At 45.1% G+C, this 19928-nt stretch overlaps 4 protein-coding genes across 4 annotated transcripts; 3 read left to right on the forward strand and 1 right to left on the reverse strand.

Moving 5' to 3' along the window:
- Positions 1 to 2491: 2491 nt before the first annotated feature.
- AK88_00702 (uncharacterized protein) lies at positions 2492 to 12934 on the forward strand (the record flags this gene model as incomplete). Its single annotated transcript, XM_012478348.1, has 2 exons — positions 2492 to 3047; positions 3261 to 12934. 2 exons carry the CDS (start codon positions 2492 to 2494, stop codon positions 12932 to 12934), a joined length of 10230 nt encoding a protein of 3409 aa, XP_012333771.1.
- Positions 12935 to 13849: 915 nt separating this feature from the next.
- Positions 13850 to 15264, forward strand: AK88_00703 (elongation factor Ts, mitochondrial; the record flags this gene model as incomplete). Its single annotated transcript, XM_012478349.1, has 2 exons — positions 13850 to 14899; positions 15130 to 15264. The coding sequence occupies 2 exons, from the start codon at positions 13850 to 13852 to the stop codon at positions 15262 to 15264; spliced, it is 1185 nt and encodes a 394-aa protein (XP_012333772.1).
- A 746-nt stretch (positions 15265 to 16010) lies between these two features.
- AK88_00704 (uncharacterized protein) lies at positions 16011 to 16526 on the forward strand (the record flags this gene model as incomplete). The annotated part of the gene is made up of 1 exon (XM_012478350.1): positions 16011 to 16526. One exon carries the CDS (start codon positions 16011 to 16013, stop codon positions 16524 to 16526), a length of 516 nt encoding a protein of 171 aa, XP_012333773.1.
- Positions 16527 to 16788: 262 nt separating this feature from the next.
- AK88_00705 (uncharacterized protein) lies at positions 16789 to 19418 on the reverse strand (the record flags this gene model as incomplete). The annotated part of the gene is made up of 4 exons (XM_012478351.1): positions 16789 to 16800; positions 17169 to 17453; positions 17625 to 17673; positions 17815 to 19418. The coding sequence occupies 4 exons, from the start codon at positions 19416 to 19418 to the stop codon at positions 16789 to 16791; spliced, it is 1950 nt and encodes a 649-aa protein (XP_012333774.1).
- Between the last annotated feature and the right edge of the window lie 510 nt (positions 19419 to 19928).

The following is a 19928-nucleotide window of genomic DNA, read 5'->3' on the forward strand; positions in this document are numbered from 1 at the left end:
GAATTGTGTAGCAAGGGACAAAGGAAAAGTGAATGGAAACTTTGTATGAATGCGCTTTGTCATTATATAGTTGGGCGCAAAGGAGTGATTCTCACTTTTTTTTTTTTTTTTTATTTTCTTTTTCTTTTTCTTATTTTTTATACAAATTAATTCATACAAGCAGTGAAACAGAAACACCTGAGGAAACATTGGGCCTATTTGTGTGGCCACTTCGTTCCTTTTGCAAGGGAAATTGGTGCACCCTTCACCACAGTGAGAAAGTGTGTTCACATGGTTCGACGATGTGGGGGGCGGTCGTGGGCGACAAGTGAAACGTTGCAGGTAATGCTGAACGAAGCATAGCACAAGGATAAAGCTGCCACAAAAGCGCAGCAGTATGCACATTGGTGTGTTCGCAAAAGCAAATTATTTTTATACCTTGTTATTCTCCATATATGCACACACACGGATGCGCATACAAAAATGCATACAATAAAACACAACGAAATAAAAATGCAGAACTTGGGAAAAAAAAAACGTAACTTTGCAATTTTTTAACAACATATGAACCGTTCAGGTAAACAAAAAAAAAAAAAAAGTTTTTAACAAAACGGAAATACAACACATTGTGGGCAGGCAGCCAATTAACAAAATTGGAAACAGGGGGAAAATGGGACACACTTAAAAGGATCTGTGATGGATAAGTTCAACGAATTATAACTTTGAGGAACATGTTGCAAAGGCGAGCACAACTGAGGTTATTCCTACTTAAGAGGTAAAGTGAAACAAACGTATAGGGAGGAAAGTGCACATGTCTGTACCTTCCCGTATGCAGCAGTGAGCTAGCCAAAAAGGAGTGGTAAAAAAAAAAAAAAAATCCATAAATATTATCATTCACCTGAACAGTTCAGCCGAATTGGGAAGTGGTCGTGGTCCTCCGCCCCCCTTTCCACCAAACTGTGTGTGTTATGCTATAACGGGATTTGCGAAGGAACAACGAATATGTAGAGGAACACCTTCAGTTGTAGAATGGGGCATTTCAGTTACTTCTCAAGTTGTGGAGTAAACACATCATTTCTTTAGTTCATAAGCATTTCTCTCTTTCATGCGTGAGGATAACGGGGGAAGCTTTTTGTTCTCCCACATTTGCGTACATTTTAACGGGTTATATTTTCCTTGTTAAATAACTGTTCCTGTCATAGGGAAGGCACAATATTAAGTGGCTATTCCTGGTTGTGTCCACTGTTTGGACAGATGTTCAGACACGTACGTATTATTTTATTCTCCTTTAAAGACATATGTAGGACGTGTCGGGAGGGGGAAGCACAATAGGGCAAACCATCACCCGCATTCGACACATAAACTGTGGCCTAAAATTATCTTCACACTCATGTCTCCCGGCGCATGTGATTTTATTCCTTTTGAAAGTAGCCAAAGGAGGGACCGCCCATTTCTCCCAATTGCTAAAATGAACCAAATCAAATGCGGCAACAGTGAATTGTACACCTTGCGCTTATACAGAGCTTTTACCTGCTGAGGTGCAAAACGCATAGGTATGCTTATTTTATGCTCATTTTTCCGCGCACACACCTATGCCCATGTCATCGCGCCAAGTGCCAAGGCCAACATGCACATGCGGAACAGATTCACCATAATATTCACCTCTTATTATAATGTTATTTTTGCAAGGGTGAAAAATTTTGTAAACATTTTGTTTTTTTTTTTCTCCGCGAAAAGCTGTCACATTGGCCTATTTGTAATGTATATCCTTTTTTTAAAAAAAAAAAAAAAAAAAATTAACAGGTTCTAAGTAGACATCTACGCGTGGAGACACATGAGTATAGTTCATTCGTGCTCCGCTTGGCCACTCTTCTTTTAAAGCACACAATGCAGTTTCAGATTGTCACCAACAGGTGTGCCTTAACTGACTCGGACAAGCATTCGTAAGGGGTATGGGCGTATGTACATGTGCACATATTTGTAAGCACATGAACACATGTATGGCGAATATATAATTGAAGGGCTCTGCCCAGTGGGTGATGCACACATAGAAGACATAACCGCCAGAAATTTCCCAACGAATGTGTTATCACAAAAACGTATAAGAAGGAAGTGTCCGTTTGGTACTCCCTGTGACAGCCCTGCTTGTTTCCTGTTTAGTAAAAAGAGCTACTTGTGCTCAGTGGTATTTGTTGGGGCACACTTTTTACGTTTCGCTCCTCCCTAATGCCAATTGTGTTCAATTAATTGTCCTGGCCGAACGGTGAGGTGCATATCATGTGAGGACAGTTAAAAGTGTTTTTTTCCTTTTTTTTTTTTTTTTTTAAACTTTGCCCCAATTGTTAAAATAACAACTCATATATATATGTGTGTGCTTACCCACAGCGTATTTGTCTACATGCCTTGAGTGAATGTCTCTTAGGGAAGGTTTGTACACGAACGGTAACACCCGTTGTTACCGTTTACACTATTATACACATAACCTCTCATGTATCCCTGCGGCGGCACAACCATGGATAGCAATACGTGCAACTATCACAGGGGCGTTAACCAAACAATCGCACAGGGCTATGTCAGTAACGAAAATGTGCGCAGCGTTGGCAGCTATGGTAGTATACAGGGGGAGTACAACGCGAACCTCACCTCCAGTTTTTATCAGCCAGCATCGGGCTTGAGCTCGATCAACAGTGTGAGTAGTACCGGCCAAGTGAACCCTACAAGTAACTACCCCCTCTGTGAGCATCTCCTAAATTCATATGCATGTCTTGAGCCTACGGTTAACAAAGTCGTGTCCACCTCTCACATGAACACGCTCAACAATGGCATGGCTCCTTACATCGGAAACGTAAATAAAGGAAATAATTTCAACAACCCACGTGACTTTTTGAGGGATTATTTGTCTAAAGGGTTGACTCAGAGTTATGACTGGAATGGGACGAGTGGGTTGTGTGTGCAGTGTGCTTGTTTGGGGCGCAATGCAGACAGTGAGGGAGGCACCCAGGATGCGGGCCTGTTAAACAAGGTGTCCGGGCCATTCCTGGGGTACGGCGTTTACTCGTCGAACGGAGGTAAGCTGGGAAGTAATATATTGAAATGGGAAAAATATATAAGTGCGATACGCATTGTGTACCCCACCCAAGGAAGAAAAAAAAAAAAAAAAAAAGGCTGACATGGCCAACAAGGTGTATCGTGGCAGCTTGTTACTGTACAATTTTGTCCTCATTTTTTTTTTTTTTTTTTTTTTTTTTCCCCTTTGTTACACTTTCTTCCTTACTGAGCAGGCACCCATCCCAGCGCAAGCTCGAGTCGTGCCTTTATTAATAACAGCTCAGTAAGCCATCCTCCAGAAAGCGCTAACGTAAATTTCAACGCAAAGGAAAATTTAACATTTAATGCAGGCAGCAATTATGGAAATGCCATAGCACAGAGGTTGAACTACGACCCACGCGAGGGTGTGAGCGGAGCTTTCCGCCAGCCACTTGGAGAACGCATCACGAGCGCAGGTAGCCAGGTTACCAACCCTGGGGGAATAGCTGCAAGCACAGTGAGTCAACCTAGCAACCCCCTATCAACACACCTCCTCGATGTAAATGTGAATGCCTTTCAGCATGTAAGTGAACGTGTGAGGTCAAATGGGGAAAGCACCACTCATCCGTCCAATGCACCTCACAACGCCTACGATTATATAACCCTAAATCAGGTGCGCACCAGACCGTGCACAGCCCCATTCAATTATCCAACCCTACATGGGTGTACGTTAAGTTGCTTCAATTCCAGCACTAGAAACAGCGTAACAGAATTAAATATGAAGGCGTCTGGGGGTGCGAGGAATACGACCAGTGGGTCGTTCGCCTCCGATGGAAATCCCTTTCAGTCCTCTGCCACTGGCCTCTCAGGGGGGGAAAACCTGGACTCAGATGCTTCTTTAACCACTAATCGGATGAGCACGGCCATGCCTACCATAAGTATATTTTCGCCACACCCCAGTGGGACCACACGGACTACTTGTCTTACGGCACCGGGTATGTGCATGGGTGCGCCCATCCCATGTGTTGCCTCGCCCAACGTACAAATGAATAACGTAACACCGGGGAGGGGAGGACTAAACCTGAAACGTATGGGCACCTACCCAGAAGCATCACGCCCCCTTGGCGATATCGACACGAACAATATTATGTACAAGAACGAGGTGAACCAGGGAAACTTCATTAACGATGCAAATGCGTACAGCTGTTTAAGAGTTAACAATGAGATCGTGCGAACCACCTTAGGAAGCGCCATGGGCATGGGGCAAACGGGGAGGAACAGCCACTGCTACGTTAGGGGGAATACTAACGAGTCGGTAGGTAGGCACGCTGGTCGGAACAGGCACATGGTGTACCCTCCAAGTGTGCCCACAACAGGAGGTGTATGCAGAAGGAACCAATATAAAGAAGCATATGGAGGGGGGCCTCCTCTGGACAGGGATTTTTCGTATGCACAAAATCGCAAGTCTTACACTCAGGCGAGCGAAGCGACAGAGTCAGGATGCTACAAAGAAGACAACATGATTGGTCGGACCCATCGGCCCATGCATAGGCACACCCACTTGAGGGAACACAAGATACAACATAAGAGAAGCTACGATTCGTTTGCCCACACTACTAATGGGGCGCGTGAACAAAAACGCTTCAGCAGTTTCCATTATGCGCCAAATGTGAAACGCATAAGCTCGCACCTCAGCTCCAGAGGGAGGAACACACGTCGGAGAAGCGCTTCATCCGCAGGGGACGACAGCGACAGTGACAGTTGCAGCGACGCATCGGGTGACGGCCAAGTGAGGAGGAGTTACAAAGAGGGTAGGGAAAACGGCAGAAGAGGACGCAGAAAAAGGGAGAGGAAAAGAGAAAACAACTCGAGTGACACTGCATCGTCGGGTTTTTCAATGAGCGACGATGGAGGAGTGCCTTCCGACTCGTCCTCCTCGTCTTCCTTCTTTACCAGCACCGTGAGTGATAAAGTGAAAAGCACAAAAAAAAAAAAAAAAAAAAAAAAAAAAAAAAAAAAAAAAAAAAAAAAAAAAAAAAAAAAAAGTGCACATAAGTGTGCACGTAAGAGTACGAAGGGAAGACTGGCCGTCCCCGAGCAGGGGAAGAGGAAGAGGCCAACAGTCATCGAATTTTTGAATGCCAAGTGGAACAGAAGTTCCTACAATGAGGAGGACAGGGGTGGAAGCGGAAGTAGAAGTACAAGCGTGGATGAAGGCGAAAGTTGCAGCCTGAACAGTTCAGAAAATTTTGTGAAAAAGCGAAAGAAAGATCCCCCCCGTGGGGAAAAAAAAAAAAGTACGAACAGTAATTTCGAGGAGGCATGGAAAGGAGTGGGCGCTTCCCAGCGAAGCGACATGTTTTCTTCGAATGCGGATGAGAAGACGCGCGGCAGTGAGTGCCCTGAGGATGATTCTGATCGCGGGCGACCCCTATCATATTCGGACGAGAGGATGGCGGCGAGTGGAATGGTCGGCACTGGTGCAATCACCCATGTGAACAGTGATGACGGTGGTAGTGATCGTAGCGACGACAGTGGTGGCTTGCGGGAGCTGCACAGGAAGGCGATAACGAAGCGCACGAGGAAGGGAAAAAATGAACAGGGCGCCATTGCAGCACAGAAGAAAGGGGTAGATGGAGTGAAAGTGAATATAAAGGTTGCGCCAAAAGTAAGCGAAGACAAGCGGGGCGACGTGGATAGCGAAGGGGGGGAAGAGCATATGGAAAATGAGGACGACAACGACAACGACGATGAGGCGGAGGAGGAAGAAGCAGAAGGCGATAAGGACCATGAGGAGAATGATGCATCCCTTAAGGAAGTCCCCAAGGAGGGTGCAGGGCAGAGTCTCACGAGCGATGATCATTCCGCCAACGACGCAAGCACTGGCAGCGAGGACTTGTATGGAAGCATGAGCTCCAGTGATGTAAGTGAACAGGATGGTTTTCACTCTGTTGATGGGGCCTCCGGAGAACAGAATTTCGAGGTCGGCGAGGAGGAAGTGGAGGACAGCGATAGCGAACGCGGTTGTGCAAGTAGCAACCGTAGCGATGGTGACGTCGGGGAAGAGCAACAGGAGGAAGGTGCCCCTCCCCACAGAGACACAGAGGTGAAGAAAAAAAACAGTAAAGCAAAGCAAGCGAATGTAGTCAAGTCAGAACCGAACATGTCGCATGAGAATGAACAGAAAGACGACACGGTGGTAACAGCGAAGGAAGACATGGCAAAGAGCTCGTCATCTGCAGGGTGTACAAACGACACGGAAGGAAGTCAGAGCGACACCAATGACAGCGAAACGACTTCAAACTACGAATCAGCAGAGGAAAGCTCGGAGTACCTCCTCGATTGCTCATCAGACGATATCACCAGAACGGAAAGCTCCTGCGAAGGAAGCGGTAACAGCGAGGTGCATATAGGGCGAGAGGGAAGTCCAGTTAGGGACGCGAAATGTAGCGTAGGCAAGGCAGTAAGCAGTGTAATAGGCAACGACGCAAGTGGTAATGGGTCTGGTGACGCCATCCCGGAAAGAGAACCCAACACGTGTGCATCATCTCTCCTTCGCGTTTGTAGCAGAGGGGTGAAGAGGGAGGAACGCGTCGTATACAGAACAGTAAAACACCCCAGCGGAGTAAAGTGCTTCCAAACGAAATGGCAGCAACCACAGAGCAACTCTTGTGGAGGAACCCACCGAGAGAACAAAGCCTGCATCATCAAGCATAACAAACGGAAAGTGTACACCAATTTGAAGAGCCTGGATTATATCAGCACCAATGAAATGCTCAACGAAATAAAAAAAAATATAATAAAAAAAAAATATATAAATATATGCGAATGGATCATTTTGTTATCCTACGTCTTTTGCAAAAAATCTCGTTACCTAGACTTCAATAAAATATATTTGTATAATGCAATGAAACGGTTGTCTCCTTTTCTTTTAAAATTGAACAGAAGGTGTAATGATATTGAAGTAAGAAGTGTCTTCTTTTATTTGAGTAAAGTGTTTCTTCTAAATGATTACTTCATTTTTAGGGTTAACATTTTTGTCTTCAATTGGTTCATCCTCTATGTATATAAAATGAAATTAAAAAATGTGCATTTTATTGAAGACTTAAATTTGTTAATAAATTTTTTGTGTGGATTTGTGATTAACAGAAGATTTTTAAATTATTCTCTTCTCTTCCTCATTAATGTAGTTGTGCAGAATGTCAGGGGTAAGTGTCTTTACGTGGGGGATAACTACCAATACGTGTGCTCCTTATACGTGTCTTTATTCTCCAAGGTTGTTTGCTTGGCTGGGCGGCACAGGGGTGTATTGAGGCAGTACCGCCGAGGCCGTCTTCTCACTAAGCAGCGGGGGAAGAACGAGGTGCGTAGACGGGGGGAGCCTCCAAAAGGGCACATGTGCAAACTGGAGTCACTTACAGATGGGATGTCTGACCAGAGAGACCCAACGAATGTGTACACTTGCAAAGAACAAATCGTTCAACGTGGCGAGCACGCTGGGGCGACAAAAGGAAACTTTACGTTAGAGGCCGCATCGCTACCCGCTTCGAAACGACAGGACCTCATCCTCCTGTACGTCCTCTACGTTGCAAAAAACAACTCTTCCATTTACGTAAATCTGCTAAAGCATATTTTGGACCACACGCTAACATTTAAGCTTACTTACAATTTTCACAGAGTGAAAATAAAGAGCAGGACTTTGTACAAGAAAATTATTCGTTGCTTGAAAAATGTTAAAAAGGTTATGAACAGGTCAGGCAGAAAGGAGAGGAAGGGGAGAAAGCGGGAGGAAAACAATCGCACTGGAAGCAAGTGGGACGACCCCGCGAACGTGAATTACTCATTCGTGTACCTCCTCATCGGGGTGCTCATGGAGTACACATCCTTTTCCTTCAGTCGATCCATAATGACCTTCTTCAAGAATGACAAGCTGGCCAGTCTCCACAAACAACTCTTCTCCCACCTCAGAGACTACACAGACGTCACCTTCAAGTACATGAAGTTTTTTGCCTTGGACCTGATGAGGGTGTATGATAATATTTGGTTACGAAATATTTTTACAATTGTTAAGTTGAAAAAAAAAAAAAAAATGGACGCACTGGATGGTGCGGATGGGTGTTTGTCAGTCGTCAGGGCGGGAGACCCAAATGGGTGGAGGCGCCGACGCACTGTTAGGAGGGATTTGCTGAGTACACAAGTGAGGGGGGAAGGCGGCCTTCCCACGACCACCATAACGGCCACGACTACCACCGTGATTACCATGCATTCGGCGTGTAACTCTCGCAGGGATGATGGAGGAGGACAAGAAGGAAAGGGCGAAACGCACGTAACTCAACAGGATGGTCTTAAGCTAAGAAGCGACGTGATGGACACCTACAAAATGGAGGATACCCCCATGGGGGAATTGCAAAATAGACCTCCCTGTAATAAAAACGAGGACCCCTCCCACGAAGGAAATGATGAGTCCGTACCGTTGGACAGCCTCACGAACGGAGAGGCAAAACCGATGGGGAAGGCAAAACTGATGAGGAAGGAATGCATGGAACATTGCGATGTGGTCTCTTCCAAAAGAGAACCCACAAATGGATTACAAAAGAATGCTAAACGAAACCACTACGCGAATGAAAGTTTCGTGGATGCCACTCTCTTCATGCTGTGCAGGTGTCTCCAGTTGTTCAAGGGGTGTGCCACACTTAGCACCCTGTTCGATGTGTTGTTTCTTTCCTTCATACATAAAGTTGATACAGACAGGCTGAAGCGTTTTCTGGTTGAAATGTACACCACAGATGAGGAACTGAGCGGGTTGGTTACGAAAATAATTTTTAGGAGTGACATGCGAGAGGAATGTTTCCGTAGCATCTCTTTTGTGAATTATTTTTTGGCTAGACGGGAGCCGCTGGATCTTATGCATCTCGATTTGGGTGGCTTGCAGATCGGCTTGCCTGACGTGTGCGCATTTTATCTCAGGGGGTTGCTGAGGTGTGGCGCCAAAAGGGGGAGAAGTAATGACAGCGCTCGACTCAGTCACGCCGATTGGAGCAATCACACCGGTGGGCAGCGCCCACCCCTTGCGGATTCACTTTGCGAACAGACAAAGTACCTAAACGCGCAACTGCATGTGAAGCCCTGCCCCTGCATGTTCCTCATGTATGTCCTTTTCTTTTCGAAGATATTTCAAAATTTTAAAATGTACTTTATGCACTTTACGAGATTCTCCTATTCGCTTCAAAGGAGAGTCATGACACAGCAGGAGAGTACCAACAGGGTGGTTGCACGTGGACACGCGTCTACATATATGCAGTGGGGATCGCCACAGGAGGAGAAGCAACATGATTATCGTTGTTACTACTGTGAGAAGGGTGCCTTGTCGGACGGCGCGCCCGCAGAGGGAGCAGCGATTTCGAAGTGGGAGAAAGTCAAATGGACCGGACACGCGCAACACGTGATGGACAAGTATCACTTGATCATAGGTGAAGATGGCATAAATGTGCCCCCTGGTAAGAGGATGAAGAAGTGCTCATCGCCCCGCTGCGCCAGAACGAACCAGAAGGAAAATGCTGTGATGCCGACAAAGTTGGAAAGTGTAAAAATACGAGAAAATAATTCAATAGGAAATAATGACCCCCTGTTTAGTGAAAGAACAGCCCAGCATATTCTCACCGTCCTGTATGAGCAGAGAAAGATGCGCGATGTTCAGTTGGGTAGTGTGTTCGCCACAATTGACGGGCGCATATTCGATGGGTGCTCATGTGATAGACGCTTGGCGGGAGGAAGCACAAAGCAGAAGATACGAGACAGGAGAAAAATCCCGTGTGAGACACAGGAACGTATGCGAGAACGGTATGGAAAGATCCTAAGTGGCGTCCTCAAGTGGAACAAAAAAAACATTGCCTATAACAAAAGGAAGAAGGAGGAGGGAGAGCAAAAAGGAACACTTAAAAGGAGAAGAAACAAGTACACAAATATAATCCTCGATGTGTACCCCTTAATTTTTCTCTCCCTGGCAAAACTACTTAACGCCACTATAACCATTAATGATGATGTGAAGGACAAGTGCTTTGATGTTAAGAATGAGGAATTTCCAGTCCAGCTGCACATTTCTTTAGAGTTAAATAAAAATGAAGAGGCGCTAAAAATTCACCAACAGGAAATGAAATATGTCGAGAGGTCCAAGTGGCAGTACTCCTTTGTCAGGCGGTGTCCATGTAGTGGTTCGGTCACATGTGGTGTAATCGCACCGCCTTATTATCGCTCCGCACATGCAAGCAACCGCCGCTCACGGCCACGTCGCCTCGAAAAAAAAAACTGCAACCTGAACCTAGCAATAAAACTCTTGTACAGAGAAATCAAAACCGATTTTTACATTTGGAGTGAATACCATGATGAAAAATTGCACATGTACAGGACGCTGCTGATCATGTTGGTGTTGAAATATTTGTCTGGTGGCCTCAACTTATGTTCCTTTGGAAAAAGGTTTGTTCTTTTTTTTACTCAAAGATTGTTTCGCTTGCTATGCTTCCGAGTCATGTGTTTGTTTGTATCAGATGTGCATCTGAGCAAGCTGACTAGCGAGGTGCTCGTAGTAGACGACACCTTCCTCGTGAAGAGCTACAAGGTAAAGCGGCAAAAGGACAGGCGTCGCTTCAAGGAGGGCCTCCAAGTTGGAGCATATGTGTCACCACCCCGGAGCCGACACTTCCAGAACAAGTCCTACAACAGGTATAAGCGGTACGCAGACAATTTTCTCTTCAACCTTCATTTCGTGAGTGACGTGGAGGCAGGTGAGAAGAAGAGACCCCCGAAGAGACGCACCGTGTACAAGCCATTTGTTCCATTCGGAAGTCTCGTGATGACCAAGAGCGAGATACTAAAGCTAAAGTTACAGAAGAAAGAAGATATAAAAAAAGATAATGTATACATAAATAAATGCATTTTGAAGGGAAAGTTTAAAAGTAAGAACAGAGGAGGACCAGAAATGGGAAATCAAGTGACAAGTGAGGAAAAGAACTCTGTCCAACTGTCTGTCTTATCCATTATTCTCCTGATGAATGCTCTTCGCACGAATAGCAACTACTCCAGCAGTATCAGTTTTTATTTAAGTTTGTTAGTGGACAAATTTCTAGAAAAAAAAAAATACATACATGTGGATGATCAGTATCTTGTGCATAGCTACCTGGTGAATCTACAGAACCCATTACAAATGAATTGCAAAAAGGAGCTCTTATCCATGAGTGACAAAAATACCTGGATAAAAAGGAAGTTTGAACAAATTAACAGTGGTTATAAATTTTTTATATCTTCCAGCAAGTTCCCTTTGGTCGAATCCATTTTTTACGAATCCCTAAAGGCCTACTTAACCTTTCTTCACAAAAATGCTTTAGGAGCTTTCGTTTGTAAAATGTCCACATTTAACAGCATCTATGCAGCCATGAACAATAATTTTCATTTCGCAATTAAAATTAACCACCTGTTATGCTGCAAACTGAACACCTTACTCGTTCAGGAGTACTTGAATATGCGTTTAAATAAATCGCTTTCTAGCGTTACCGCCATTTTGTCTGCTTGTAAATTTCTCTTCATTTCCATGTTGGATGAAAATGAAAATTGTGATTTGATGGTACCTCTTTCGGGGGGTCACACTCGGTATGGGCAAAGCACACGGGTGGAGCAAGTGCTCGAAATGGGCCACACGGAAAAGATACGCCGAGTGTGTTTTCCCGCCGGGGAGGATGTACCAATGCGAGACACCCCGCACATGCTCATTGGTCAGGAGAAAGACGAACGCCAAGGACTCAAACGGGGTGATGCGTATCACATGAGAGAAGTTCAAAATAGGCCAAGTGATGATGGTTCGCATGGGCAGGGGGCAAACATACAAAACGTGACAAGCGTGGCAAAGGCCACGAGTGACCACCAGATTGACGCCCCGCACAAGTACAACCCGAATGAGAACAGGTCTGGGCGACTCGTCGTTGGAAACTGCGCAAGGGATTATGCAAATACCGCCGCGTTAACATTGCAGAGGGGAGAAGTGGGGAAGCCAGCCGGGAACAACAGTGACATGGGATGGACTAACCGGGAGGAGCAAATCACCCCACAGTGGTGCAATCCTTACCGCGCCTCCCACATAACAATCGAGCGCTGCACCAAGTATCGAATTGAGCATTACCATAAGGATGAAGGAACAAGCGTCCTCATAAAAAAAAAAGCACCCATCTACATGAAGCCAAACGACGTCAACAAGCTCATCACTTCCTTCGAACTCATGAACAGAACAATGCTGGACTGCACTCATTTCATTTACGAGTTGTACTTTGCTCATGAGAGGGATGGCTTTCCACAGGAGGAGAAAGAGAAACGAAATAAACACATTTACACATGGTTTGAAAGTTGCTTAAATGTACTCACCTTCCAAAAATGGGTCGTCCATCAGCTTTATAACAAATTTGATAATGCTTCCTGCATTTACACATTGAAGAAGAAAAAAATATTTGCTACCCACGTGGTTAGAATAAATTCAAACATCCTCAGCGACATTACTAAGATGCAAAATTACTTTGAGGATCGTTTTGATCATGTGAAGAAGGCTTGTCATTCGAATCGGGCAGCCAAACATGAAGAAGAGGGTGAAGCGATATGCACACAAGATGGCGCATCTAAGTTAGATGCAATGAGGGAAGCAAATTGTGCACATGTGCCTGAACAACTTCGTGGCAGCCAAGAGGACCTACTCAAACCTGACGACCTCATTGAAGACTATGATGAGTTAAACTCTTTCATTGACTTTGGGGGGGATATGTCGTCCGGCATGCTGCTACAGGGAACGAATGCGCGAGCTCTGCAAGGCACAGTTGGAGAGGATATTCAACGACTGAATGAGTACAAGGTAGACGAAGGCTGGCTCACCTACATCCGATCATTGATTTGATTTGAAGGGGGGGGGAAAGGGGTAGGGCTATGCCCCGCTGGTAAACAAGCCCCGCCCCCACACGCACACACCTATGGACTGTGCCGCTCCACTTTTCTGATGCTTCCTTTTAAAGGGGCCAAAAAGGAGGCGCAGCGCAAATCCGCTTGACCATCTGCAGAACTGCGCGAGGCTTGTTCACCGTTGTGTGTGTATTAGTAGCTTCGTCTGCGGATTTCTTTCCCGTTTTGCTTTATTCATCCCGCTCGCGTTCAATTTTGTATTTTTTTTTTTTTTTTTTTCCCCCGCCGGGAAATTCCCCCTAGTTATGCCAAATGGGGTACTGTCTCCGCATGTATCATCCGTTCCTAGTGGGTGCAACTTTTTTTAAGTGAAAGCAACTCTCCCTGTGCATGTTTTTTTTTCCCCTCTGCTTGAAATTACCCACGGGGTATAACACTATTAATGCACCCAAGAAGGAGATATGTATGAATGTATGGGCTGGAACTATGTAGCGATACATTCGCCCCTATTTCTTCTTTTTCCCTTTCGAAAAAAAAAAATATCCGCTTGGACTCGTGCCAACAAATGTTTCACCTACGACTTCTGGCGCCTTGTCGGGGGAGATCACAACTGAGCCCATTCCCACCCGAAAAGGGGAAAACCCGTTTAATTATGATTTTATTTTTATTATTTTTTTTTTTTTTTTTAAGCATTTCTAGAGGGTTATAATGTTATATGCACGGAAAGGGTAAAAAAATGAAACCTTCACCAGGCGAACATATGTGTTAATGCATAGGCACCTAAATTACTGACCAATCTGGGGGAGCACAGCAGCCCCCCACCACCACGTCTCCCCGCAAGACGACCTCAAAAGGGAAAAAAAAAAAAAAAAAAAAAAAAAAGGATCCCTTTCGTGCAGACCAGTTGTATGAAATGAAATTACACACCCTGCTCAAGTTCATCCTAGTGATCTGTTCCCCTCTTTTGCCCCAGCACCGGTGCTACAGAAGTAACCAAACCTTCCAACTGGTAAGTAGCCTTAACACATTTGTGGGGAAAAGAAAATGGGTCTACAGGTCACACTTATGTGCAAACCCACCAAGTGAACACCTACAAAATTTAAAGTACATCCGTGAAGTAACCAATGCGAGCGTACAAACATGTAACGATGCACTGAAGGAATGCAAAGGGGATGTTGAGAAAGCAATTGAGATGGTCCGCAGGAGCGCGAAGAACTCTTCCTTTGTGTCTACCACTGTGAAGGTTAAAACGGAGGGGCTCGTTGGTGCCCAAATGGGGGGAGGCGAGGACAAAGTCGCTATGTTAGAAGTTTTAACGGACTCTGATTTTGTGGCCCGGAATGAAAAGTTCGTGCGCTTTGTGCGCACTCTTCTGTGTGCTGCTCTAGCAGTGGGCTCCCCGTCCGCAATAGGCGCAACGCATGCAGGAGATGATAACGATAAGCATAATGCTATGCCTACCTGCACGGGCGTTTCCTCACCAGGGGCGACACCGCTGCTGAGTCTTCCCTATGACGATCACAGCGGTGATGCAGCCACCACGGTGGGAGAGCAGATAAACTACTTAAGAAATATATTTCGTGAAGACATACGCATTGGACGTTTCGCCAAATATGAACGCAAAAATGAAAACCAGTTTTTACATTATTACATTCATAATCAGGTGGAGGAAAACATAGGGACCTCCGGCGTCCTGCTCGTTTTAACAGTTGAACAGCTGACAGAAAAATTAAAAAGCAAAGGAGAATGTATTGCTGAAATTGCAAATGATATGGCTCTGCATATTTTGTCCGCTAAACCCGTGAGTGTGTCCATCTCCGATTTGCCTGAACATGTTGTGCAGAGGGAGATGGGGATCATTCGGGAGTCCCTGCAGGGGTTGAAAAAGCCTGAAAACATACTCGACAATATGGTCAATGGGAAGATGCGCAAGTTCTACAACTCCGTGGTGTTGCTCGAACAGGTGAAATGACGAAGCGAGGGTGGGCGAAGCAGAGGAGACAACGCAATCGGGGCATTCCTTGTCCTGCCTATCCATTCAGCGAAGCGGATGCTTGGGGTTGAATTGCTCCACCTCGGCGTTGCTTCTCTCCCCACGCAGTTTTCGTTTTTCCCCTTTTTTAATGACTCCATTCGTTGCATCCATTTATACACTTCTCACACACACCCTTTTTTTTTTTTTTTCCCTTTCAGGAGTACATGTTGGACGATACGAAGAGGAAGGTCTCCCAAGTCATTCGAGATTTCTGCAAGAAGCATGACATGAACATAAGCGTCAGCCACTTTGACATTTTCATCGTTGGGGAGAAAAACATTTTGCGAGAGTGAAGGATACCTTGTGGCCTCATATAGGATGTGAGCTTCCCAGCTGATCATTTTTTTTTTTTTTTTTTTTTTTTTTTTTGCGGTGTTCATTTTCCCATGGAAGGGGGGGAAAAAAGGTATTCATTTATACCTTCTTCATTTTTTGTGGCCGGGGGCAGAGGAAACTTGCGCGGCAATGCCTGCAACAATGGGCGACGCGCAGGTACGGCGCATAACCGATGAGCACCGCGCAGAAACGAATGACCGACGTTATGAAGGCAAAAAAAAAAAAAAAAAAAAAATGGAAGTAACATGGAAAGGGTGAATTAATGCCGAGCTAGCAAATCATTTTAATGACCACATAGCAGTGGAAAAAAATTGACAGACCCGTTTCTTCAAGAGGGGTCAAACGGCTAAAAACATAAGCATCGCATCCCACAATTTGCCATTTACTTATAAGCGTGCGTAAGCTCGGTGGGAGGGCATACCAACAGTTTATAACTTTTTCTAGCAGGTTGGCCAATTACCCACACCCTGTGTCGCAATTGTCATAATTGCTAGTAAAAAAAAAGTTACTGATCTACCGAAGTAAGCACAACAGGGTTGTTGAAGCCAAACGACGCGGTGAAGGAAAAGACCAAACGGAAGGGGGAAGAAGCTGCAAAAGGGGGTGTAACATATATAATTGAAGTGTAATCGTCTCCACGGCATTGAAGCAGTAGTATCCCCCCCCCCCCCCCCTACACACACGCTGAGCTGCTCCAGGAAGGATGAAGAAAGAGCACATCCTGTTTGACAATTTCCCCTTGACGTTCCTGAGTGACGAGGTAGACTACAGCAACTTCGAAGATGAGCAGGAGAAGAGCTACCGTGAACAAGTTGCAAAAATGACGGAGGAATTGAAGTCGTTAAGAATAGAAATCACAGAGAAGCATTCCATAAGGAGCATGTTAGAAGAAAAAGTAGCCATGCTGCAAAATGAGCAACAGATTAAGCAAAACAACCTCAAGTATGTTCTGAACTTTTGCGACAAACAAATGTATGAACGTGAACTAGCCAACTGGCACAACAACTTAGAAAACCTGAGGAAGCAAATCCAAAATAGCAATTGCAAAATTAAGCTGCTCATTGAAAAGGAATTCAAGGTGAGGAAGCAGCTGCAACTCAGATATATGAAGCTCTACGACCTGCTCAATGAGCGCGTTCGTTACATCCTCACAGATTACTTGAAACACCGCAAGTGCGCCTGCGCGATATTTGCCTACCGTCAGGAGGGGAAGGATTAGGCGCGGGGGTGGCAGCGCAGAGCAGTGAAGTGATGTAGCGGTGAGAAGGCGCCGTAAGGGAAGACTAGGCGAAGAAGCAGAGGTGAAGTACTCCCCAACGACATACACCCCCCAGGGGAGAGTAACCCATGCATATGTCAACATGCGTATGCAACAATGTACATCTACATTATATGCATATGTAGATATGCCCATGTTTATGTAACCATATGTGAGAATGGTTCTTTGTTTTTCCATTTTGTTGTACCCCCCCGCACCGTCCTCATTCTTGCAACTGCCGATGTGGGGGTGCGGTTACCTACGTACGAATGCCTCAATGGTTGTACGTGTTTTCGTTTGTATTTATGATAAACCCGCATGCGGGCCAGTGTCAATTTTTTTATTTATTTTTTTTTTTTTGTCGGACTCCAACATTTTTACGCACAGTTGTTCCCAACAGGGATAATAAAGGCGTTATTTGGGTTTACAAAAAAATTCACAAAAAAAAAAAAAAATGGTTTTAAGGTGGGGCATGCACTTGGGGTAAGGAGTTTACGGATGTGGGCGGGGGCTATATTAGCTCGGTCCCTTCCACAGAAGCCTACCCCTGCGCATAACTCGGCGTTGCACCCTTGGGAAGACAAAGTGTAGCGCCCGGCGCACCTCGCGTAGCAGATAAAGCGCGTACCTGTGCTCACACAAAAAGAGGCGGAAATTCGCGGAAAAAAGGAACTTCAAAAAGGGCATTTCGTTTGGACCTCTTCTGGGTGTTGTCTTGGATTGGCGGTTGGCCAAATGACCAAACGAGGTGCCCGTTTTGTTCAAATCTTTCATTTTTGTCTTTTTAAAAAAGCGTAATATGTCTAAGTATATTTTTCTCAAGGTGTGTAAATTATCATTACAGTTGAGTTTGTCATGGAGGATTAATCTGTTGCTTTGTCTGGTTTCCTCAAATTGGGGAAGAAGATGGTGAGGGCATTTGAAATGCTGAAAATGTTCTGCGTCAACAAATGAAGATGGGACTTGTCTGACTGTCCCACGCAGCAGCCCACATATCTGCGACGCGTATTCATGTATAGTGTAAATTATGCACTTGAAAAAAATGCCATAATAGCTTACAAGAAAAGGGGGACATGTGGCTTCTCCCGTTTGTTGCGTCTTTTGCTCTCTGGGATGTGAAGGGGGGTCATCCTGGCCGTGCTGGAAAACCATGGGCAACCCATTTCCAGTCCACATTTTCCGTTTCGTTTTAATGACCCTTTTTCTAGAAGCGCGCCTGTGATACCACGTGTTACGAACGTGTTCGCACCGTTTGAGCAGTCTGCTAACCCGCTTGGTGAGATTGTTTTTTTTTTCCCCACTATATTTTACTCTGAAGAGAGTGTACTCATGGAAGAGGTATTTCAATTCTTTCTCAAGATAACGGTCTACAGAGCGCAGCAGCCGTGATATTTCTTCCCGTGTGCGTTTTTTTTTTACCGTTTGTTGGTTTTCCAAAGCAGATGTTCCTTCCCATTCATCGCTTCTCCCAATTGGTGAATCATTCTTCCCTCCAATGGGCCGTTTCAGCTGCAGCGGTAGGATTACATTACAGACCACCTCGAGGAAAAAAAAGTTACAGTTGCATCGGCAGTACAGCACGTTCCTCAGCACATTGGAATAAAAATGAATGTAGATTTTTTCGCTATATAATTTGTCCAACAGGTGGATCATCTGTCTCGAAAGATCTTTATATTTTTTCATTTTGCTTTTCAATTTTTTGTACAATATATGTGGCGTAAATTCTCTGACCTGTTCATAATTTTTTTCTGTTGTTTCATTTTTTTTTTTTTTCCCCTCATCCCTTTCAAACAGGATATACTCGAGGTATGTACTTTTGTGGTGGGAAAAATGGCTTCTCACAGGGGGGTACCCCATGTGCACTTCTTCCCTGTACGTGATTTCTTCCATAGTGTTGGACATTGCCTGTAAGGGTCCTTCTCCCCCGTCGTGTCGACCATCTCTGCGACGGTTGTTACTTGTGTGCACGCCCTTGGAGTTCGCTCGCTCGTACCCACATCGGTTACTGCCATACCGGGGACTTCCAACCACCACCCACCCACCTTTCGCCATCTCCCACCGATCATCACTGCACAGTTCATGTCCTCTGACCAAATCGAAACTATACGTAAACAGGTTTGTCCTTACGGCAACGCAGTAGTAGCTGTCCCTTAAACACTCCACCAGGGAGAGATACATATCCTGAAGATGGACCAGAAGGAACGAATTGTGCATGGCGTAGTAGTAGGCATTTTTCTTTACAATTGTGTAAAACCGTTTCTCCATCGTTCTGCGAAGTGAGGTGCTTTCACAAGGACCGTTCTTTTTTCGCATGCACAGAAAACCAATAAGCTGATTAAATTTACAAATGTGAGACGTGGCCATATAGTTGTACGACTTGAGCTCCAATATGTTAACAAAAAAGCGGAAATTGTCCTTCACGTATTTTAAAATTTCCTCATTTGAATATACATGCGCGTCTTTCTTATTTTTTTTTTGTTTCACAACTAGGTGACTCCTCTTGAGGCACATCTCCACGTACATGTAGAGGAGGGCATTTTTCATGTTCCAGACATGCTGACACTTGGGGTCCACCTTGGCTAACTCGTTAACGAAATGATTCACTCGCTCGTGTAAGTGGAAGGTCCTAATCTCCCTCAGAAGACTCATCAGACGGTAGTAATGGTTGTAGCAGTTGGTGTTGCATAGCAGGTATATGCACACGCAGGTTACGGTGAAGAGTCTATCTGGGTTAGGCTTCTCTTCCCCGGGGATCCCTTCTTCCTCCACACGCCCCTCCATTGAAGTATCCAAGTCGGCGCGCTTTCTCTTTCCTATAGTAGATCCCCAACCGCACGCCTTCCTATGCTTCATTTTGTGCATCAGTTTCCAGAGCGATGCATTCTTTAAACGTTCGTGTTTTTCCTTGACCGAAAAGTTTTTTCCCTCCCCCGCAAATTCACCTGACCTGTTCAGGCAATTAAGGCAGTTATCATTGCTCAAGCAATTTTGCGAACTTTTCCATTTTGCACACACCTCGCTGAGGTAGCGAAGCGACTTTTTACACAAAATGAGAACTGTTTTTTTTTCCTCTCCTGAATGCAACTGCGCATTGGCGCCCTCTTGGATGAGATGCACGTGGCACAAACCAGTGCGCAGAAACTTGTGTGCAGCTCGCAGTCTGAACTCGTCACATCGTCTTCTCCTCAGTTGCTCATAAAAATTTTTGTAATGGTCGCAATTTTTTTTTTTTTTTTTTTCTTCTGGCTGCCTTTGTGGCGAACTGGGAACAACGTCCCCCTACATGGCGTTTTCGTCTTCTTCCCTTCCATGGGTCCGTCTTTGTGATTAGAAAAAAAAACAAAATCAGGAAAAACAGTTTGT

This window comes from Plasmodium fragile (assembly GCF_000956335.1).
Source record: "Plasmodium fragile strain nilgiri unplaced genomic scaffold supercont1.5, whole genome shotgun sequence".
NCBI classification, from domain to species: Eukaryota; Apicomplexa; class Aconoidasida; order Haemosporida; family Plasmodiidae; genus Plasmodium; species Plasmodium fragile.